This window comes from Oryza sativa, chromosome 3 (genome assembly GCF_034140825.1).
Source record: "Oryza sativa Japonica Group chromosome 3, ASM3414082v1".
Lineage (NCBI taxonomy): Eukaryota > Viridiplantae > Streptophyta > Magnoliopsida > Poales > Poaceae > Oryza > Oryza sativa.
This window is the reverse complement of record NC_089037.1, coordinates 14191629-14212037: the sequence shown is the minus strand read 5'-3', so window position 1 is coordinate 14212037 and position 20409 is coordinate 14191629. Positions and strand designations below refer to the sequence as shown.

The window sequence follows — 20409 nt, the reverse complement described above, 5'->3', positions numbered from 1 at the left end:
TTTCCTCGAGGAACTAGGCTCATAAGCCAAGTAGTGCATTTGGACAGCACGCATATTGATATTTCAAATAGCTACACGAACAAAATTTATATAGTAAACAAATACTGCATGTATAAAAATTTAAGTGAATTTTAAGCAAAATTTACTTACATGCAACAAAACAAATAGATACTATTATCCTCCTAACAAGAACAGCAATTTTTTATGAGAAAAAAAGGAAATAATGGGAAATGGCAGGCAGAGGCAGATGGCAAGCGGCGGCAAGCCACTCCATCCACATAACCCCCTTTCTTCCTCTTCGTCACGCGCACCGCCACTCCCCCACCCCCACTTCACCCTTCCCACGCTCTCCCTCTTCCTCTTCCGCCGAACTACCCACCCACCCACCTCACACGCTGCGCCACCCCACCCTCCCTCTTCTCCTCCCTTCTCTTCTCTTCTTCGCAGAGAGAGAGCAGCCAAGAGAAAGAAAAAAAAAGCCCACGAATAAAACTCGGAGGAAAAAAAGAAAAACAAAAGTGGAAAAAAAAATCCCCAAGTCGAAGCCACAGCCCTCCCCCTCCCATGCCGCCGCCGCCATCGCCGCCGCGGAGCCCGAGGAGAGGAGGAGGAGGAGGAGGACGGCAGCCGGGTGCCCCCGCCGCTGCCTCTTGTGGCGCGGCCGCCTCGCGGGGCGGCGTAGGGCGGTAGCTTAGCCGTCGTCGTTGGTGGTGGGGGCGCGCCTCCTCCTCCCCCCGTGGGTTGCTGATCGCCGGTGGTTTGGGCGGCGGGGGGTGTGGTGGAGACGGTTGGGTGGTGGCGGATATGGCGCCGGCGAGGAAGAAGCGCGCGGCTGCTGCTGCTGCTGCTGCGGCGGCGGCGGCGGCGGCGGCGGCGGCCGCGGCGCAGTGGAAGGTGGGGGACCTCGTGCTCGCTAAGATGAAGGGCTTCCCGGCGTGGCCGGCCATGGTGAGTTCTTAGGCTAGCATGCTTCGCGGCTGCTTGCTCTTCTTCTCTCTGATCTATGGCCGTATACTTTGCTTAGGGGGGGTGCCTTGGGGTTAGGGGATTCTGGGGAGTAGCAGGTTAGGGTTTCGTTTGGGGGCGTGCGAGGCCAGGTTTTGGGACGCGGCATGTCCATTCTTGATAAATCTTAGGTTCTTGGATGGTCTCCCTACCCCGATTCGGCTATTTTAGCTGTTAATCCGTGCTAGCTTCGTGGTTTTGCGGATGCTTGTCACTGCGATTTGGTGTATGTGGGGGTTTCAGGTACATGTACTTAAGAAAGATTGGATCTTCGACCGAAACAAGCCTTCTTCGTGCCACTTCCTGCTGAGCTCTTCAGATTAACTGATAATTTGTACTGTAAATATGATCTAGTTCGCCCCGGTTCCTGTTAATTTCTAGGTTTAGCTGCTGCTTTATTGCTGAGATTTGACGTTGCCGGCGATTTAGGGCATGGATGGTCTTGGGATTAGGATGAACAGGGTGATATCATGTTACCTGCACTCTATTCGTTGGTTACAGATGTGATTCTATCTTTTATTCTTAATTATTTGTCATCGAGTTAATAGTTAGTTACCTTCGGTAAGTTTCAATGAGGATTTTCTGATTATTTCATTGGGAATGAAGAGATGTTTCCTTTTACTATTTAGGAAAAGCACTACTTAATCATAATCGTACTCTTTCTTCTCTTAAAATTGTTATCTAACTTTTCTTACATAGTGCCTGAACACCAGAAACCAAAATGATAGGCTATCTGTTTGCTTTTCTTAGTTTGTGTGCACATCAGCAAAGGGAAACAACACTACATATTTCCTTGCATGTTGAATTTGATTTTAGTTTGGACCATACACAGGTAGGCTGGCATGAACAGACTACCCTTTTCTCATATTGGGAGGTGGTTTAGTATGCTTGAGGACTTAAGGCTGACCTTTCTAATATGCAAAATGGGAGCAATATTCTATACACTTTGTAAGATGCGTAAATGTGCAGATAGCATTTGATTTAGTAGACCTTTACTCTCCTATTCTCCTCGTTTGATCTATCACTGATTGATTTTATTTTGAGCCACGATCCTTTTCAACATTTGGCTATTTTTTAAAAGATTCTTTTGTTGTAGGTTTTGCTTAATTAATTCTTCCAGGATTGGTAGGGTTAAGCGCGATATATACATGGTGCAAATTCTAAATTTGTTATTAGGTTTAGGCCTATGAAGGGCTAGGCTACATACATGTATTGAATAGCAGTGCAGTGTTTAGTGATGTATTTGTCCTTTCATTACAACAAAAGAACAAGGATTCATTTTTAAAAAAAGGACAAGGATTAGCAAGGAACATTGCGTTTCACATCATATCTGGCATTCTTTGCTGCTAAGTTCTGAATTAGATGTAACTTAGGACAATCACATCAACATCCGTGCAAGTCTTTGCATATAGTATTTATTGTATTGATCTGATCTTTTGCTGTGTCACCACACAATGGTTTACTTTTGGTTAAAGGATAACTCCTGTGGAAGTGTGGAACTGCTCTATTATAGGCTTGTTAGTGCCTATTTTAAGTCTTGCACATCAGTTTGAATGAACATGGAGATTACATACTAAGAAATCATCTTAATATCCCATGAATTTGTATAATGTTGCAGATAAGTGAGCCAGAGCAGTGGGGCCAGACGTCTGTTAAAAAGAAGATACTGGTGTACTTCTATGGAACTAAACAGATGTAAGTTCTAATTTGATAGAACCATGTGACTTTATATGTGCTATCTACCCTACATCTGTGTAGAGATATCCTACTTTGTTATTATTAGTAGGTCAGTATACTTCTTTTTATAAGAAAGTTCCTGTTTTATCGGGTTATTTACATTTTATATGCATGATTGTGAAATGGGACTAGACATGATGTTTGTATTTGTAACTTTCGTGTTTTTGGGGGACTATCAATATTGCACTTCTCTTTGCATATCTCGTGAGTTAAATAGATTATTGCGCAACTACAGTTCGCAGAGCAGATAGATCAAAGCCACCAGCACCAGGAACCTGGGTTGAGGAATGGGTTTGAGGGATTTGGGTTATGGGTGGCTAAAACTTTGGGTCAAACTAGAGTAGTATTCTTTGTGATGATAGCCTGGGATACCGGAGGCAACCCAAATAAATCCGTGCCAATGAGCCTTGGTCGTTGAATAAATTATGGTGCTATTTATAAATGCAAGAGAGAAAAAAATAAAGGAAAAGAGGCAGCCCAATATCCAGCTGTCCACCACTTCCCACCGCCAGGGCTACTGCACATCACTGCACGCTTATCTCTCAAACCATAGTGCCAGCCACCACCGCCCTTTGAGCCTCTGCTGCTGACTCTTTTCGTTTGGAACAGTTGGCATGGATTAACACCTGACTCTCTCTCTCTCTCTCTCTCTGTCTCTATGTGTGTGTGTGTGTGTCTGTCTCTCTCTCTATCTCTCTCTTTGCTGTAATTTGCATGCAAGCTTTTTTTTGGTTCTCTCATTTGCATTCTAGGAACATGAGAAATGTAATAATTAAGGGAGGTTTGAAGTTTGATATCACTGACTCAAATCTTTGTAGTCTAATTGGAATATTCCTTAGGTTGGACACTTGCTCACATATATACAGGATGATAGTTATGTCCACCTAGTAGCATTGCTTATTGCTTTTTATTTCAGTACTGTAACTTGCTTAAATACTTCGTTACTTTAAGGCCATCAATCTTGTTAGTTTGTGTTACATTGGGATTAGTGCATATGAATTAGTTTATTGTTATCCTATTATGGGTTATGGTTCATAGGTGATAAACACCACTGGGAGGATAGCCGGGCGGTGACGGCTGCTAGGGATGAGAGGGGGACTTAGGTTAGGGGAGACTAATCTTGATTCATTGCTTAATTAGAATAACGATATAGTCCCATCCTTATATAGATGGAGAAACTTAACCCCTAGGTAACTAACTTGATCTAATCTAGATTTATCTATTTCTTAATCCTATCCTATCACCCAACCTACTGCTACAGTACCGCGGGTACTGTTCACTCGCCAGGGGTTGGGCCCATGGGCCTCGACCCCTCGGCCCCTACCTATGACATATCCTCACTGTTAGTTAGGGAAGTTAAATATATGGTTTACTAGGAAGCATTCCCGAGTGACAATTTATGGTTTATGTAGCACTGACATCCTCCCTATAAAAGGGCCCATGCAATCCATTATGAAATAAGCAATGAATCTACAAAGTTTAATTCAGTATTCCTCATAGCCTCTATCATGATGGGGAGAAGCTCTTCTGGCCCTCGTAGAGAGCGGGGTGCCCTATCCCCCAGTCTTCCCTATCCTATGTCAAATCCATAGCATTTTGTGTCAGAAATTCTTATGCATGTATTTTATTATCTGAAAAACAATAATCATGGGCTAGCAAAACTTTGTGAATGCTGAATTCTTACATGTAAAACTGTTAATCTAGTTGAACTGATTGAGTTCTGAAAATTGCTGTTTATCTCTTAAAAATGGGGATTCAGCTATATGCTTCCCGTGATGGATAAGTCTTTGTGGTCCTTGGTCGTGGTTCTTCCTTTTCTTTTGGGTAGTTTCACCTTTTCAGGACAGCATCTACTCCTTTAGCATATTTTCAGTTGCTAGGACAGCTGCGGTTAGTAGGACAACAGCAGTTAGCATCTCCTTTATGCCTCCTTTATGCTTTATTCAGTTTGGATGCCCTCTAGGACAACATCCCATTCAAATTTCGAATTTTAGACGAGGAGGGTGCAACAATAGGCTTGCAGCCAGCTATGGCTATATATATGTATCCAACCTCCCTCGGGTAGGTATGGCTTTGAGTTTGTGAATGAAGAAAACCGGAAAATTGCCCCCATCCTGAGTGCCATCCTCTTCTCAATGAGAGTAATCATTGAAATTCTAACATCTGGTATCAGAGCCACACTTTCCTGTAGGCTAAACATCTCTTGTTCCACCCCTTCCCAAGCTCGGTTGAGCTCTCAGCCAGCAGGAGCAGCACCGGCTACTCCTTCCCCTTTCCCTTCCCCCTCTCCACGCAGCAGCCCCCCGGAGGCGCGCCATGTCGGACGTTCGGTCTCGGCGTTCGGTCGCATCGAGCACTCGGCGTCAGCAAGACGCCGAGCTCGCCGCAACAGAAAAGCGCAGGCGAGCAACGGCTCAGACCGTAGCAGCAGCAGGGAGGGCGGCCAGACTGGCGGTAGCGGAGTTGGCAGCAGCCAGGGTGGAGGCGGAAGCAGAGGCGGCGGAAGATGTGGCACGTGCGGCGGAGGTAGAGGTTGAGACCTTGCGCAGCAGCATCAACGGCTCCATCGCCAGCGACATCACCGCCGACAGGGAGCTTGAGGAGCTGGCAAGAGGAAGGGCGCGGGAGCGGGCAGAGCGGTGGGCAGCAGCCCACCCCCACGGCGGCGGCGGCGGCCCAAGGGACCGCGCGCCTGTCGACGGGAACCCAGATGGGCGCGGGAGTGCCGGCGGCAGCCCGGAGCGCGCGCGTGGCGGCGGCGCTCCCGGTGGAGGTGGCTGGTTCGACGGAGAGCGCGGCCATCGCAGGCAGTGCGACTCTCCCTCCCCTGACCGGCGCTATGGCTACCACGGTGTCCAAACGGTGGTCAGGGACTTTGGTCCCGGCGGTGGGTGGCCTACCCTCACCAAAACCAACTACATCGAGTGGGCCGCGGTGATGAGGGTGAGGCTCCAGGTGCGGCACATGTGGGAGGCAGTCCGGTACGGCGACGTCGACTACGACGAAGATCGGCGGGCACTGGATGCCCTCATCACCGCAGTCCCTCCCGAGATGCGGTTCTCGCTTTCCTAGAAGCGGACTGCCAAGGAGGCCTAGGACGCCATCGATGCGGCACGCATCGGCAGCGCCCGCGCCCGCAAGTCCACACTGCAGGCACTCCGCAAGGAGTGGGAGAACCTGGTCTTCAAGCCAGGTGAGGATGTTGATGACTTTGCCCTCCGTCTCAACACTCTTTTGCAGAAGATGGTGCAGTACGACGACGACTCCTACGATGAGGAGAGAACTGTCGAGAAGCTCTTCCGTTGCGTCCCAGAGAAGTATAGGCAGATCGCTCGCTCGATCGAGTCTGCTGGACCTCTCCACGATGTCGATCAAGGAGGCGTTAGGTCGCCTCAAGGTCGTCGATGGTGATGAGCCACAACCTCTCTTGGGGCCTATCACCATCGGCGGGAAGCTCCATCTCACTCGGGAGCAGTGGGATGCCTCTCAGAGTGACGGGAGGAAGGGGGAGTCTTCTCCCTCGACAGGCGGCCGCAAGCCGCGCAAGGCGCGTGGAGGTGTCCAGCTGCGGTGGCCGCGAAGACGCGCCGAGGGTGGTGCTCGCAGAGGTGCCCAGGGCGCCGCCGCCGGCAACCACAAGCCGACACGAGACGACACCTGCCGCAACTGTGGCAAGCTTGGCCATTGGGCCAAAGACTCTTGACAGCCACGACGTGGCCAGGTCCACGTCGCACAGGTGGAGGAAGAGCCGGCTCTGCTCCTGGCACACGCAAGCATCGAGCTACCTCCAGCGGCACCGGCCGCAGAGGCTTTCCTCCACCTTGATGAGCCGAAGGTACTCGTCTCCCTCTGCAACGGCTCCAGCAACGACAAGGGTGATGGGTGGTACCTCGACACCGGCTCCACCCATCACATGACCGGCCGACGGGAGTTCTTCACCGAGCTTGACCCTAGCGTCCGAGGCTCCGTCAAGTTTAGGGACGCCTCCCGCGTGGAGATCAAGGGCGTCGGCTCCGTCACCTTCACCGCCAAGTCCGGTGAGCACAGGCTGCTCACCGGAGTCTACTACATCCCCGTGTTGAGGAACTCTATCATCAGCGTGGGGCAGCTGGATGAGAACGGCTCACGCGTGTTGGTCGAGCACGGAGTCATGAGGATTTGGGATCGCCGCCGTCACCTTCTTGGTAACCAGAGGCACTAATCGACTCTACATCCTCAGTGCGCAGGTCGCACAACCAGTTTGCCTCGCCGCTCGTCGGGACGAGGCGTGGCAGAGGCACGAGCGTTTCGGGCACCTCCACTTTGAGGCCCTGAAGCGGCTCAGCGCCAAGGAGATGGTGCGAGGCCTGCCGTGCCTTGACCACGTGGAGCAGCTCTGCGACGTCTGCGTCCTAACGAAGCAGAGGCGGCTCCCCTTTCCCCAGCAGACGAGTTTCCGAGCCAAGGAGCGGCTCGAGCTCGTGCACGGGGACTTGTGTGGCCCAGTGACACCGGCCACACCAGGAGGACGACGTTACTTCCTGCTGCTTGTCGACGACCTCTCCCGCTACATGTGGGTGATGGTCCTCGGCAGCAAGGGAGAGGCTGCAGACGCCATCAGGCGCGCACAGGCTGCTGCAGAGGTGGAGTGCGGCTGCAAGCTGCGCGTGCTACGCACCGACAACGGCGGCGAATTCACGGCCGCTGAATTCGCGTTGTACTGCGCTGATGAGGGCATTCAGCGCCACTACACTGTGCTGTACAGCCCGCAGCAGAACGGCGTCGTCGAGTGGCGCAACCAGATGGTTGTGGGGATGGCTCGGGCTCTCAAGCAGAGAGGGATGCCGGCCATCTTCTGGGGAGAGGCGGTGGTGACGGCCGTCTACATCCTCAACCGCTTGCCTACTAAGGCCCTTGATGGCAGGACACTATACGAGGCTTGGCATGGGCGCAAGCTGGCAGTCTCCCACCTACGGATCTTCGGCTGCCTCGTGTTCGTCAAGGAGCTTGGCCACATCGGCAAGCTCGACGACAGGAGCACCCCAGGGGTGTTCATCGGCTACGCGGAGGGCTCGAAGGCCTACCGCATCCTCGACCCGGAGATAGCGTGTGCGCACAGCGCGCGACGTAGTGTTCTACGAAGGGCGAGGGTGGGTATGGGACAAGGCAGTGGACGATGGTTCGACTCCGACGTACGACGACTTCACCGTCGAGTACGTCCACTTCGAGGGAGCTAGGGGAGCAGGCAGCTCTTCTTCACCGAGCGTGTCTACCCCAGTTCCCGAGCCTCCACCGAACTCCGACACTAACACACCCTCGGGCCACGACTTCGACTACGACGAGCTCTTCGCCGACACCACCACAGCCGGCGACACCACGCGCTCCAGCACCAACAGCCACTCCTCCGGGCACGTCTACTCCGACGCCAGCTCGTGTTGAGTGCAGCCCGGTGGAGTTCGCTACTCCGCTCTCCCACGACGGGGAGTGCATCGATGCGTACCACGACGGCGAGCAGCTACGGTGCCGTACGATGGAGGATCTTCTCGGCGACCAGCCGGTGCCGGGACTGGTGCCTCGCGACCTGGAGGCGCAGTTGCACCTTGCGTGCGACGACGGTGAGCCTCGGTCTTTCGCAGAGGCCGAGAAACACGCGGCATGGCGTGCCGCGATGCCGTCGGAGATGGACGCGGTTCAGGAGAACCGCACCTGGGAGCTTGCTGACCTCCCTCGTGGTCACCGTGCGATCACCCTTAAGTGGGTGTTCAAGCTGAAGAGGATGAAGCCGGAGCCATCGTCAAGCAAAAGGCTCGCTTGGTGGCACGCGGTTTCGTGCAGCAGGAGGGGATCGACTATGACGATGCCTTCGCTCCCGTGGCACGGATGGAGTCCGTGCGACTCCTTGCGCTGGCTGCTCAGGAAGGCTGGGGCGTCCATCACATGGACGTCAAGTCGGTGTTTCTGAACGGCGACTTGAGGAGGTCTACGTGCACCAGCCGCCGGGATTTGTGATCCCCGGCAAGGAATGCAAGGTGCTACGCTTGCACAAGGCTCTCTACAGCTTGCGGCAGGCACCGAGTGTTAGAATTTCAATGGTTACTCTCATTGAGAAGAGGATGGCACTCAGGATGGGGCAATTTTCCAGTTTTCTTCATTCACAAACTCAAAGCCATACCTACCCGAGAGAGGTTGGATACATATATATATAGCCATAGCTGGCTGCAAGCCTATCGCTGCACTCTCCTAGTCTAAAATTCGAAATTTGAATGGGATGCTGTCCTAGAGGGCATCCAAATTGAATAAAGCATAAAGGAGGTATAAAGAAGATGCTAACTGCTGCTGTCCTACTAACCGCAGCTGTCCTAGCAACTGAAAATATGCTAAAGAAGTAGATGCTGTCCTGAAAAGGTGAAACTACTCAAAAGAAAAGGAAGAACCACGACCAAGGACCACAAAGACTTATCCATCATTCTCCCCCTAAGTCTTGTGCGTCGTCTTGTGGGGAAGTTGGGCCATCCCGATCCTGGAGTAGAGCTCGAGGAACTTGATCCTCCCAAGAGGCTTGGTGAGCAAGTCCGCAAGCTGGTCCTTGGTGTTGATGTAGCTCGCCTTGATGCTCCCTTCCAAGTAGCCTCGGATGAAGTGGTACCTCACCCGGATGTGGTTGCTCCGTTCGTGAAAAACGATGTTCTTTGCCATGGCCAGGGCGGACTTGCTATCTACCCTAAGCTCCACCGCTCCAGTGTCTCTGCCGAGGAGATCACTAAGCAGTCGAGCAAGCCAGAGCGCCTGGGTCGAAGCGGCGGAGGCCGCCATGTACTCGGCCTCGCAGCTGGACAGGGCCACCACCTGCTGCTTGACCGACTGCCAGCTAACGAGGCACTCGCCGAGGAAGAAGATAATCCCGCTCGTGGAGAACCACGACCAAGGACCACAAAGACTTATCCATCACCGAGGGCGTGGAATGCCAAGTTGGATTCCACGCTCAAGTGGATGGGCTTCGAGCAAAGCCCGCACGAGGCGGCCATCTACCGGCGGGGCAATGGAGAAAATGCCTTGCTGGTAGGTGTCTACGTCGACGACTTTGTGATCACCGGCACCAAGGATGCGGAGGTCGCGGCGTTCAAGGAGGAGATGAAGGCCACCTTCCAGATGAGTGATCTATGGCCTCTCTTTCTACCTGGGGATTGTGGTGCACCAGGACGACTCCGGGATCACGCTTCGACAGACCGCCTACGCCAAGCGCGTCGTTGAGCTGGCTGGGCTCACCGATTGCAACCCAGCTCTCACTCCGATGGAGGAGAGACTGAAGCTGAGCCGCGATAGCACGACGGAGGAAGTGGATGCTACACAATACTGGCGTCTTGTGGGGAGCCTGCTACCTCACCCACACACGGCTGGACTTGGCCTTCTCCGTCGGCTACGTCAATCGGTTCATGCAGCGACCGACGACGGAGCACCAGCAGGCTGTGAAGAGGATCATTCGCTATGTTGCGGGGACTCTCGACCACGGTCTCTACTACCCGAGGTGTCCTAGCAAGGCACACTTCGTTGGGTACAGCGACCACGCTGGCGACATCGACACCAGCAAGAGCACAAGCGGGATTCTCTTCTTCCACGGCGAGTGCCTCGTTAGCTGGCAGTCGGTCAAGCAGCAGGTGGTGGCCCTATCCAGCCGCGAGGCCGAGTACATGGCGGCCTCCGCCGCTTTGACCCAGGCGCTCTGGCTTGCTCGACTGCTTAGTGATCTCCTCGGCAGAGACACTGGAGCGGTGGAGCTCAGGTTGGATAGCAAGTCCGCCCTGGCCATGGCAAAGAACCCTGTTTTTCACGAACGGAGCAAGCACATCCGGGTGAGGTACCACTTCATCCGAGGCTACTTGGAGGAAGGGAGCATCAACGCGAGCTACATCAACACCAAGGACCAGCTTGCGGACTTGCTCACCAAGCCTCTTGGGAGGATCAAGTTCCTCGAGCTCTGCTCCAGGATCGGGATGGCCCAACTTCCCCACAAGACGACGCACAAGACTTAGGGGAGAATGATGGATAAGTCTTTGTGGTCCTTGGTCGTGGTTCTTCCTTTTCTTTTAGGTAGTTTCACCTTTTCAGGACAGCATCTGCTCCTTTAGCATATTTTCAGTTGCTAGGACAGCTGCGGTTAGCAGGACAGCAGCAGTTAGCATCTTCTTTATGCCTCCTTTATGCTTTATTCAGTTTGGATGCCCTCTAGGACATCATCCCATTCAAATTTCGAATTTTAGACTAGGAGGGTGCAGCAATAGGCTTGCAGCCAGCTATGGCTATATATATGTATCCAACCTCCCTCGGATAGGTATGGCTTTGAGTTTGTGAATGAAGAAAACCGGAAAATTGCCCCATCCTTTGTGCCATCCTCTTCTCAATGAGAGTAACCATTGAAATTCTGACATCCCGCAAAGATTGCACATATCATTTGTGGGGACATATAACCATTTCCCCCCAAATTAGTTGTACTATCAAGCGTTGAGAAAATTTTGATTAGTTGGCTTTAAATATTTCTCTGATAGTTAAGAAAGTTGAACCATCGATAGGTTTGGTTAAAGCTGTCATTTGGACTAGTAGTACACTGTTGTCAATGTATTATGTATATGCCAAGGGCATAAATGCTCCTCAGGGTCGATGAACTATGAAATAATCTATGAAATCTGCTACTTTGTTTATAATGAGTTTTGAAGGAATGAACCATGATATCGTGGTGCTGTTTAGGACTAGGAAATGAAAACATCTTAGACATGTAAAGATTTGCTTTTTGACACTTGATCTGTGAATGTATCACTATCTCGCTTTGATCCTCGATGACCCATTGTGGTTGTGTTCCTTTTGGGTTTGCGCGATGTATTTCTCAATGTATGGGCTATGGACTAACTAAAACTCACTAATCACTATTGGTGGCCTGTGTGTTGTTCCAATAAAAAGTGTGAAATTTCAGTTTTTATTTTTAATTTGTTTATGGTCTAATAGTTAAAAGCTACAATTAGGAACTTCTAGAGAAGACATGGAAGCATCTGTGTTTTTTCCCTGGTCCACCATTAGCTGTGCATGAATTTCAATGTGTTATACTGATTTTCTTACCTATAACCCTACGCACTTACATCTGACTTCCTGTTCTTTTTATTGTAGTGCTTTCTGCAACTATGCAGATCTTGAAGCATTCACTGAAGAGAAACGGAGGTCTCTACTTGCTAAGCGACAGGGAAAAGGATCTGATTTTTTGAGGGCAGTTGATGAGATAATCGATGTTTATGATTCTTTGAAGGAAGGTAATAATAAGCTCGGTTTGGTTGCCAATGAAGTGAAACCAGGTGTAGAAAAACTTGCTAATAATAACAGCAGCTTGGATACGGAGGGTCTAGTGAGTAGCTCTAATATGGGTAGTGATAAAAAGCAAGAAGACCATTCCATAGTTGCAAGTGGTCATAATACGGCCGATTCTGATGAGCCTTCTGTTACCGCAGTTGGAAGTGAGCGATGTGTTGTAAATTCTGCTCCTGATGACCCTACTGAAAATGTGTCTATCCTTGATGAAATGAGAAACATCCCTTTGTCTACGAGTTCAATTTCAAAGAAGCTAAGGGATGCACAGCCTCAAAATTGCTACACACGGAGTAGGGTTTCATCACTGCGGAGGTCAAGAAGTTCACTGAACACTGACACAAGAAAAGCTCAGGATTCTGGCAAGCTTTCAGGTGGAACCTGTTTGGCTTCAGTTGATTTGGCTGCTGATGGTACTAAGGAAGGTTCCAGTCATCATGTGTATGTTGAGGATGTAAAAGGTAACTCAGGTTCCCCTTCAACACAGGATGATGTTTGGTTGCATTCAAGTGCGGGCATCGACAATCAACCTGGCACACCTGGCACCAGTAACAACAATAAAAAGCTGAATTATACCACTAAGGTAGATAGTACCTGCGACAGTGAAACATCTCAAAATGGGGCTTTAGAGACACAATTTAAATCGCATGATGCATCAAGCATTCCCATGAAAAAATCAGTTATTTTCAAGAGAAAGAGAAAGCCAAGTAGAAATATTTTTTCTCATTCTACGGATAAGGATGATGAATTTCAGGCTGAGTTAAGTGAAAAAACGGCAGATTCTCCAAATCCAAAGACTGAAGTAAATAAGTCAGATGGAGATGAGCACTTGCCATTGGTCAAAAGGGCAAGGGTTCGAATGGGAAGGCCTCAGTTGGAAGACTCACCAGTTGATGGGATTGATGTTACTAATAACAGACCAGAGCTTGCTATGCTTGCAGACCTATGTAATATGCATAACACAGTTGCACTACCTGGTGATGATTGTTCAGTCGATCAGTCAGCAGTGGTAAATAGTGTTTCCTTGACAGGAAGAGTTGCAAATACTGTTTCAAATCAATCATCCAAGTTATACATGCCTGGCCCCTCAGGTGAAGGTCAGTCTGCTTGGAAGAACAAAGAATATCAACCAAAGGTTTTAACATTGGATGTTGAAGCTGCTTTGCCTCCATCAAAACGTCTTCATCGTGCCTTAGAAGCTATGTCCGCTAATGTTGCTGAAACTAATAATCTGCCTGAAGTGACAGGGTCAAAGCAATTGATTCCAAATGGTTTTGTGGCTTCAGAAAACAGCCACTCTAATAAATCTGCAGATGCAGTAGTCACAGCCACTAACGGATCTGCAATAGCAGAAAGCCCTAGGCCATCTTTGTGCACAGAATCCATGCATAGCCCAAAGTGCAAAACACACTCCTCAGAATCAATTCTGCAAAATAACAGTGTTCCTGCTTCTGCTTCAGTTCCTTCAGAAGCAAAAGATGACAGTCATGTTACAGAAGGCAATATTTGTGAAGAAACTCACGTTGATAGCAAAACTACTGATTGCTTGTTGGTCTCTAGTGAAGTTGGCAATGACGACTGCGGGAAAGGCTTGGCTCTTTCAATGAAGCTGAATGAGTCTGCTCTTGGTGGTACACAGACTGTAGCTGTACCTGATCGTTTATCTTCATCTTTGGGGACAGCTAGTGTTAGCGAGGTTGCCAAACCAATCAACTTCAATGAAGGCCCAAAACCAGTTGACCGTCCTGCATATGATACTGACAGAAGTGTTCAAAGATGTGATGAGCCAATTTACCGACCAAAGTTGCTTTCTTCTAACAATAATGCGATCAGTGATTCTGTACTGCATAATGAAACTGTTGTAGCTGAAACAGTAGTCAATGTGGCTGATACAGCAAGCACCTCTTCGCTGGCCACTAAATCTTCCAGTATACAATCTGATGCAGACACCCGGACATTTGAAGTGTAAGCTTTCATGCCAAATTGTATCTTCCATTATGTCTGCATGAGATATTTGTTTATCATTATATGCTCCATATCTTCTTGTTCATAACCTTTTTGTGACAAATTTAGGACATGCATGCTTCTTTTCCAAATTTATGCTGGCATTTTCTGATTGAAACTTCAGAAAGTTGTGAAGAAGAAGCATCCATGCAATTTGATTTTTCTTTTCCTACGAAATTCTTTTCCTTGTAATGTCAACCTGATGTTTTCATCCATCAAAATGCATTTCTTTGGAGACTCAATAATGGGTCAATGTATGTCTTAAACATAGGTAACACTTCATAATCTAGTTGACTGAACAAAAAAGGTGGGCAAATTGATTCACTCTGGAATCTGGATAAATGGCATGAATGGTTATCTTGTTTTACTCATCAACAAGGATCTTATTATTCTAATGCTCCTGTCTTGTGTAGATTTGTTGCTTTATGAGCTGGATACTTGGGTTTTCAAATATTCTGATTATAACGTCTTTAGTTATATCATATAGATTCTAAATCTTTCCATGTTATGGGCTTGTGGATCCTAATATATGTTTTGTGGGATATTTCAGTTCCTTCACAATCCTTTATTAAGGAGAATTAATCGGGACTGTTTTCTACCTCCATACGTCCCTAATTTATTTGTCTGCTCTATTTTGGCTTTAACTATAGAGCCTATTTTTGGAGCCTGACATTACTAGCCAGTGGAGACTGGAGAGCAATATTTAGGTCCCAATGGAAACATCATTCTTATGGTTCATGTCTGAAATCTATACATTGAGCTCTACACCTTTTGAACCTTCTTAGCAGGAATGCTTATTTTGCAACGTACAGTCTGATGAACTTATGACCTATTCATGTAGAATGCCTGGAATAGCAACTTTTTTGGTTTATATTGTACCTTTGAATTACTCCTATAACAACTCTGGATTAGTACTTTATAAATTTGATACTTGATTAGTTGATTTAAGATGGTCTTCTGAAAAGGCATGACAATACTTATTGTTGTATTGCAGGCACACCTTCTCAGCTTTGGCATTAAAAGAACTGAACCATAGAAACCTAAAGGATAAGAGCACTTCTCCAGATTCAATGCCTATGAAAGAACTTATTGCTGTTGCACAAGCTAGAAGGTTCTCTCGATCAACTTCTTTTCCAGATAACTTTCTGAATGCCAAGTATATTCCTGAAACTGTAGTTGATACACCTGCTTTCAAGGAAGGATCACAGAAGCAATTGTCACCTTTGAACCGGATAATCAGATCCACATCTACAAATGATAATATTCATTCTAGGAGTCCTTTTGATAGTCAGCAACAGAAGAACTTGAGCAAATTAACAGGACATGATGAGGCTAATGCAGCACGAAAGGCTTTTGGATCTTTTCTTGGTACACTGACAAGAACAAAAGAAAATATAGCGCGTGCAACACGTCTTGCAATTGAGTGTGCCAAACATGGCGTTGCTGGAGAGGTTAGACCATGCGTCCATGCATGTCACTCCTAGTTTTCTATTTGGCACGTGATCCTCATTTATCATGCATTTACTGTGTCTTTCTTAAGTAGTATCATCATTTACTTGCTTATAGATGTAGCAAACATTGTTGCTTTCTTTGTTTTGTTGGTGGACGGGGAAGTTAGATTCTTGATTTGCCTAGGCTAATTAGTAATTACAGTGCTATGTTCTCTGTGCCAAGTGCCAACTACCATCTTTTTTGTGATGGATCATCAGGCATCTGGAACTTATTGTTGCTTCTCAAGGATCAATCTTATTTACCATTGAAGTGTACCATCTCTTATAATACGTAGTTGCTACATGCTTTTGATGTGATATGACAACATATCTCAGCAACTTATGGACTTCGAAATAACCTGTGATAATTCTGGTAGATGTTGCTTTGTTTACCACTTCTATGTTCTTTTAGATTATGAAATCTCATCTACAGACACATGCATGGTGCTTTTAGATTACCAATAAAAAGAGGGTACATACCTTTCTATGCAACCAATTGCCAAATATCAATTTTCCTGATTTTTTTTTCTTATTTAGGCGATTGATATTATCGTTGAACGCTTGGAGAAGGAGTCGAATTTATATAAGAGAGTGGACCTTTTCTTTCTTGTGGATTCAATAACTCAATACTCTCGTAACCAGAAAGGTAACATATAGCTTTCATGATCTTTTTCTGTCTATTTCGCTTGCACTCTATTTTTTTAAATTCTGTAAGAAATTTGCAGGTGGAGCTGGAGATGTTTACCCGTCTCTTATCCAGGCAGTTCTACCTCGATTACTTTATGCTGCTGCACCTCCTGGAAATTCGGCATGGGAGAATCGAAGGCAATGTCTAAAGGCAGGCACCTTCAGCAGTTTGATAGAACTGGTGTCATGTGCAATTCTCCTTTTCTCCTCTTAAAAACTTTGTGATTTTATCTTCAGGTTTTGAAGCTTTGGTTTGAGAGGAAAACACTCCCAGAGTACATCATTCGCCACCATATTAGAGAACTTGAGGTTATCAATGAGGCATCTTTTGGAAGTTCTCGCCGTCCTTCAAGGACAGAAAGAGCTTTAAATGACCCGTTGCGTGACAACGAAGGAATGCTTGTTGATGAGTATGGCAGGTATGCTTGTCAAACTGATGTATGAAAAGTAGTGTGGCATGCATATAATATTGTAATGTTCATAAACGATAGCTAGATGAATTGTGCAGACAAAATGGGATCACGTGTCGAAGTGTAGAGAAGCAGGCAAAGCCACGGTAGATTTGATGGAACACTGCAATTTTGAGTAATTTTCTTAGAGCATGGGTATTCTTCAGGTAGTCTTGTTGGTCAGTTAAGCAGTGTTCTATGATATATGAATGATGCTAACATCCAATTAGCTAATATTGGATAAAACTCACCATGAATAAATAACTAGAAAAAGGAGTCATTCCTGAAATATTGGGGGTGAATTTTAGTGGGCGTCCTTTTTCATATTATCTGTGAGACAAAGCTATTTTAAATAAAACAAGATATGCATTAATGCATGCAGTGCATGAATATGTCCTCATTACTTCATAGCTCCATGTTCTACATATTCAATTATATAGATGTATCTCATCCAGTTCTTTCCCTATGTTTGTATGTTCCATTGTTTTCCGCAGCAATGCTGGTTTTCAACTACCAAACTTAATTTCCACAAAAGTACTTGAAGATGAGGACGGAAGCTCCTCTGAAGATAGAAGTTTTGAAGCTGTTACACCTGAACATGATGCTCCTTGCACTGATGAGAAGGAAGAATCACAAATGCCCGCAGAAAAGCATCATCGCATCCTTGAAGAAGTTGATGGCGAGCTTGAGATGGAGGATGTAGCTCCACCATCTGAAGTTGAAGCTAGCACCAGATGTCGGCCAGAACAAATTGATACCAAATGCAGAACATCTGATCGACATACTTTAGGTCCTCCCCTCCCTGATGATAGGCCTCCATCGCCCCCGCCATTGCCATCATCTCCTCCACCTGTTCCGCCACCACCACCTGCTCCAATTACTCAGACTGGACAGTTGCAGCGAACATTACCAATGGCATCTGATCCAGTTGGTCCGCATCCTACAAGAGCTACCAATGTATGCTCATATTTGCTTTCTGTGCAAGAAGGAATTTATGCATTTTTATTTTAGAAACTAATGATTCATTTTCTTTGCAGAATATTCAGACGCAACAGCCAAATTCTGTTGTGGAACGCCCAGGCAGTATGAATCCTTCTGTAGCGCAATTGCAGCCTCCACCATTCTGTAATTCAGGATATGGGGGGCATCCAAATCAGATGCCACCGCCGCCCCCAATTGCACCACTTAATCCGCCTGGACCCCATGGCAATTTTCCTGCACCTCCTGCACCATATCATGGGAATAACTATCATCAACCCCCAATGGCATCGGTACCTAACGAAGGATATCATATGCAACCACCACCCCCTCCACCTCCTATAAACCAATGCCCCTATCGACCACCAGAACCTCAGCAAAGACCACGGCCTTGGAGTAATAATAGTTCATCCTATCCTGAGAGATATCGGTATGATGGACATGATCGAGATCATCACAGGCATGATAGAAGACATCATGGGCATGATAGACGACATCACTTTGATGATAGAGGATACCACTATGATGATAGAGGATATCACTATGATGATAGAGGACATTATTTTGATGATAGAGGACACCATTTTGATGACAGAGGACGTTCCTTTGATGAGAGAGCTATTAGGGGACCAATGCACCACGAAGTTGCTGACAGGGGCAGATTTCCTTTTCCTCCAGGTACTTTTTTCGTGAATCATTGTCGCTTTTTTCCTGGCACAGTTTTCATCCTGTAAGGTCACCCTAGAAACACCAGCCATGAATTGTTATTGTACAACTAGATGGGTACTCCACGCGTTGCTGCGGGAGAATTGTGTGATAATATAGTAGATATGAGTTCTAAAATTTTCATTCTTACTCCCTCCGTCCCAAAAAAAGACAAACCCTGGGTTTCTGTATCCAACGTTTGACCGTCTGTCTTATTTGAAAAAAATATGAAAAAAATTAAAAAGACAAGTCACGCATAAAGTATTAATCATGTTTTATCATCTAACAACAACGAAAAGACTAATTATAAAAAAAATTCATATAAGACGGACAGTCAAACGTTGGACACGGAAACCCTAGGTTTGTCTTTTTTTGGACAGAGGGAGTACCTACTATACGATTTTTTTTATATGTTTATGTATTTTTTACCTTTATCAATTATCCATAGGTTATAAATGATTGGGTTGTATAGTGTGCCTTTTGGGGGGAAGAGATGCAATTTAAACCCTTGATGAATCATCCAAAAGCTAAAAACAATTGAGGTGATGTGGCTTCATGAGAGAAGAGAGAATTAGCATTAATTACACTTAGTGGGGATGAACTTTATAGATATATGATTACCCAATTAAGTTAATCTATCCCATGCTGTAGGACCCTCAAAAACAGCAGACTAAATGTTCTTTGTTCTTGATTATTGTCCAGGGCCTCCTGGTCCAGACCATTTTGAAGCATCGTCAGCAGCACCAGTGCACTACGGACGACCATCAGATCCTCCACCAGGTCCTTGCTCTGGGTGGTCTATGCCTCCTCGGTCATCGAATTATTCTCCCTCCAGACATTCTATGGAGCCTCCAGTTCCACATGTAGGAGGTATGTTACATGCTCTTTCGTCCTGCTTCATAATGTAACTTGCATTGATTTGCCTCTTACCACTAGATATTGGTTTGTCCAAAGAATCCAGTTTCATAAGCATTTGTCCTGTAAGGAGCATTTATATGGTAGAAACTTTTCAACCTTAACTGTAGAACTAGAGTGTAAACTGTAAAGTCATGAGGGGAAGCTTGAAAGAGAGGAATAACATTGTTAATGTTGTGACCAAAGTCTTGGGACCATTTTGTTTCCTTTCTAATATTACCTACACTAGTCCTAATCAATATTTCGTCCAAGTTCATGACATATTTTGGTTGTACTGTACGAAATGCTTGGCATAATACGTGTAAGAATAACACAAGCTGTTCCAAAGAAAGTAACTTCAGGTCGCATCAGATTACAGGATACTAATTCATCATCTTTTATCGCAGCACATGGTAGCTGGAGACCAAGATAACATTTTTGCTATCCGTGAATGGTACGCCATTTGTTCCGTTCCTCTTGTTACCACCATATGCCACAATTATCTTCTTCTCTGATTCATCTGACATGCTGCTTTTCAGGGTCGATGCTTTTGTCAGCTGGGCACTTCGAGATGCTTTCGTTGATGCTTTCTGATTCATCGGTTTGGTTCCTTCACATGAAGACCCACCAAAAAGGAGGGAGATAAGTACCTGCCTTCCTCCTTGTAAATATGTATCTTAGCATAGTAGGATTGCAGAAGCGGAAGGCAGATCAATGTATTGTAGGAATAGAGGCTGTCAATGCATCAATCTTTAGCCATAGGTTGTATTGTTAGCCTAACAATGTTGTATTTCTCTTCGGAGAATCTCATTGTTCATGTCCATTCATGAAACCCTCCTACCCCTCTGACAACAACTACCCCAAATGATTTACTGAAACTGTTTGGTCTCATCGTACATAAACAAATAAATACAAATCATTTTGCCGCAGTTCTTTTGTTGTGTAAATATCACCTGGCATAGCTGCAGAACAAGGCATGCTTGTGTTCCTGGAGCACATCATTAGCTTTTTTCAGCGCCTGCGTTTGTGTAAATATTTAGAAGCTAATGGTTTGCGAGATAAATTTTACCATATTTGCACTAGAAATTGTGCTGTAATGTACTTTGTCAAAAAGGTTAGGCTATTCACATATT

The 20409-nt window shown here is 46.7% G+C and overlaps 1 protein-coding gene across 1 annotated transcript; it reads left to right on the top strand.

The window, feature by feature from the left end:
• Nucleotides 1–390: 390 nt before the first annotated feature.
• On the top strand, nt 391–20205 carry LOC9267935 (protein HUA2-LIKE 3). The gene is made up of 12 exons (XM_015775496.3): nt 391–948; nt 2624–2700; nt 11878–14034; nt 15068–15524; nt 16101–16209; nt 16289–16401; nt 16488–16669; nt 17194–17656; nt 17737–18355; nt 19085–19252; nt 19684–19730; nt 19816–20205. The coding sequence occupies exons 1-11, from the start codon at nt 805–807 to the stop codon at nt 19707–19709; spliced, it is 4515 nt and encodes a 1504-aa protein (XP_015630982.1). The 5' UTR covers nt 391–804; the 3' UTR covers nt 19710–19730; nt 19816–20205.
• Nucleotides 20206–20409: the final 204 nt, after the last annotated feature.

Excerpts from the sequence above, each read along its gene's own strand:
- LOC9267935 (XM_015775496.3), top strand. The coding sequence starts at position 805 with ATGGCGCCGGCGAGGAAGAAGCGCGCGGCTGCTGCTGCTGCTGCTGCG. Across the intron at positions 16,670-17,193 it reads CTTGTTGATGAGTATGGCAG|CAATGCTGGTTTTCAACTAC; the intron begins GTATGCTTGTCA and ends TGTTTTCCGCAG. Across the intron at positions 19,253-19,683 it reads TCCAGTTCCACATGTAGGAG|CACATGGTAGCTGGAGACCA; the intron begins GTATGTTACATG and ends CTTTTATCGCAG.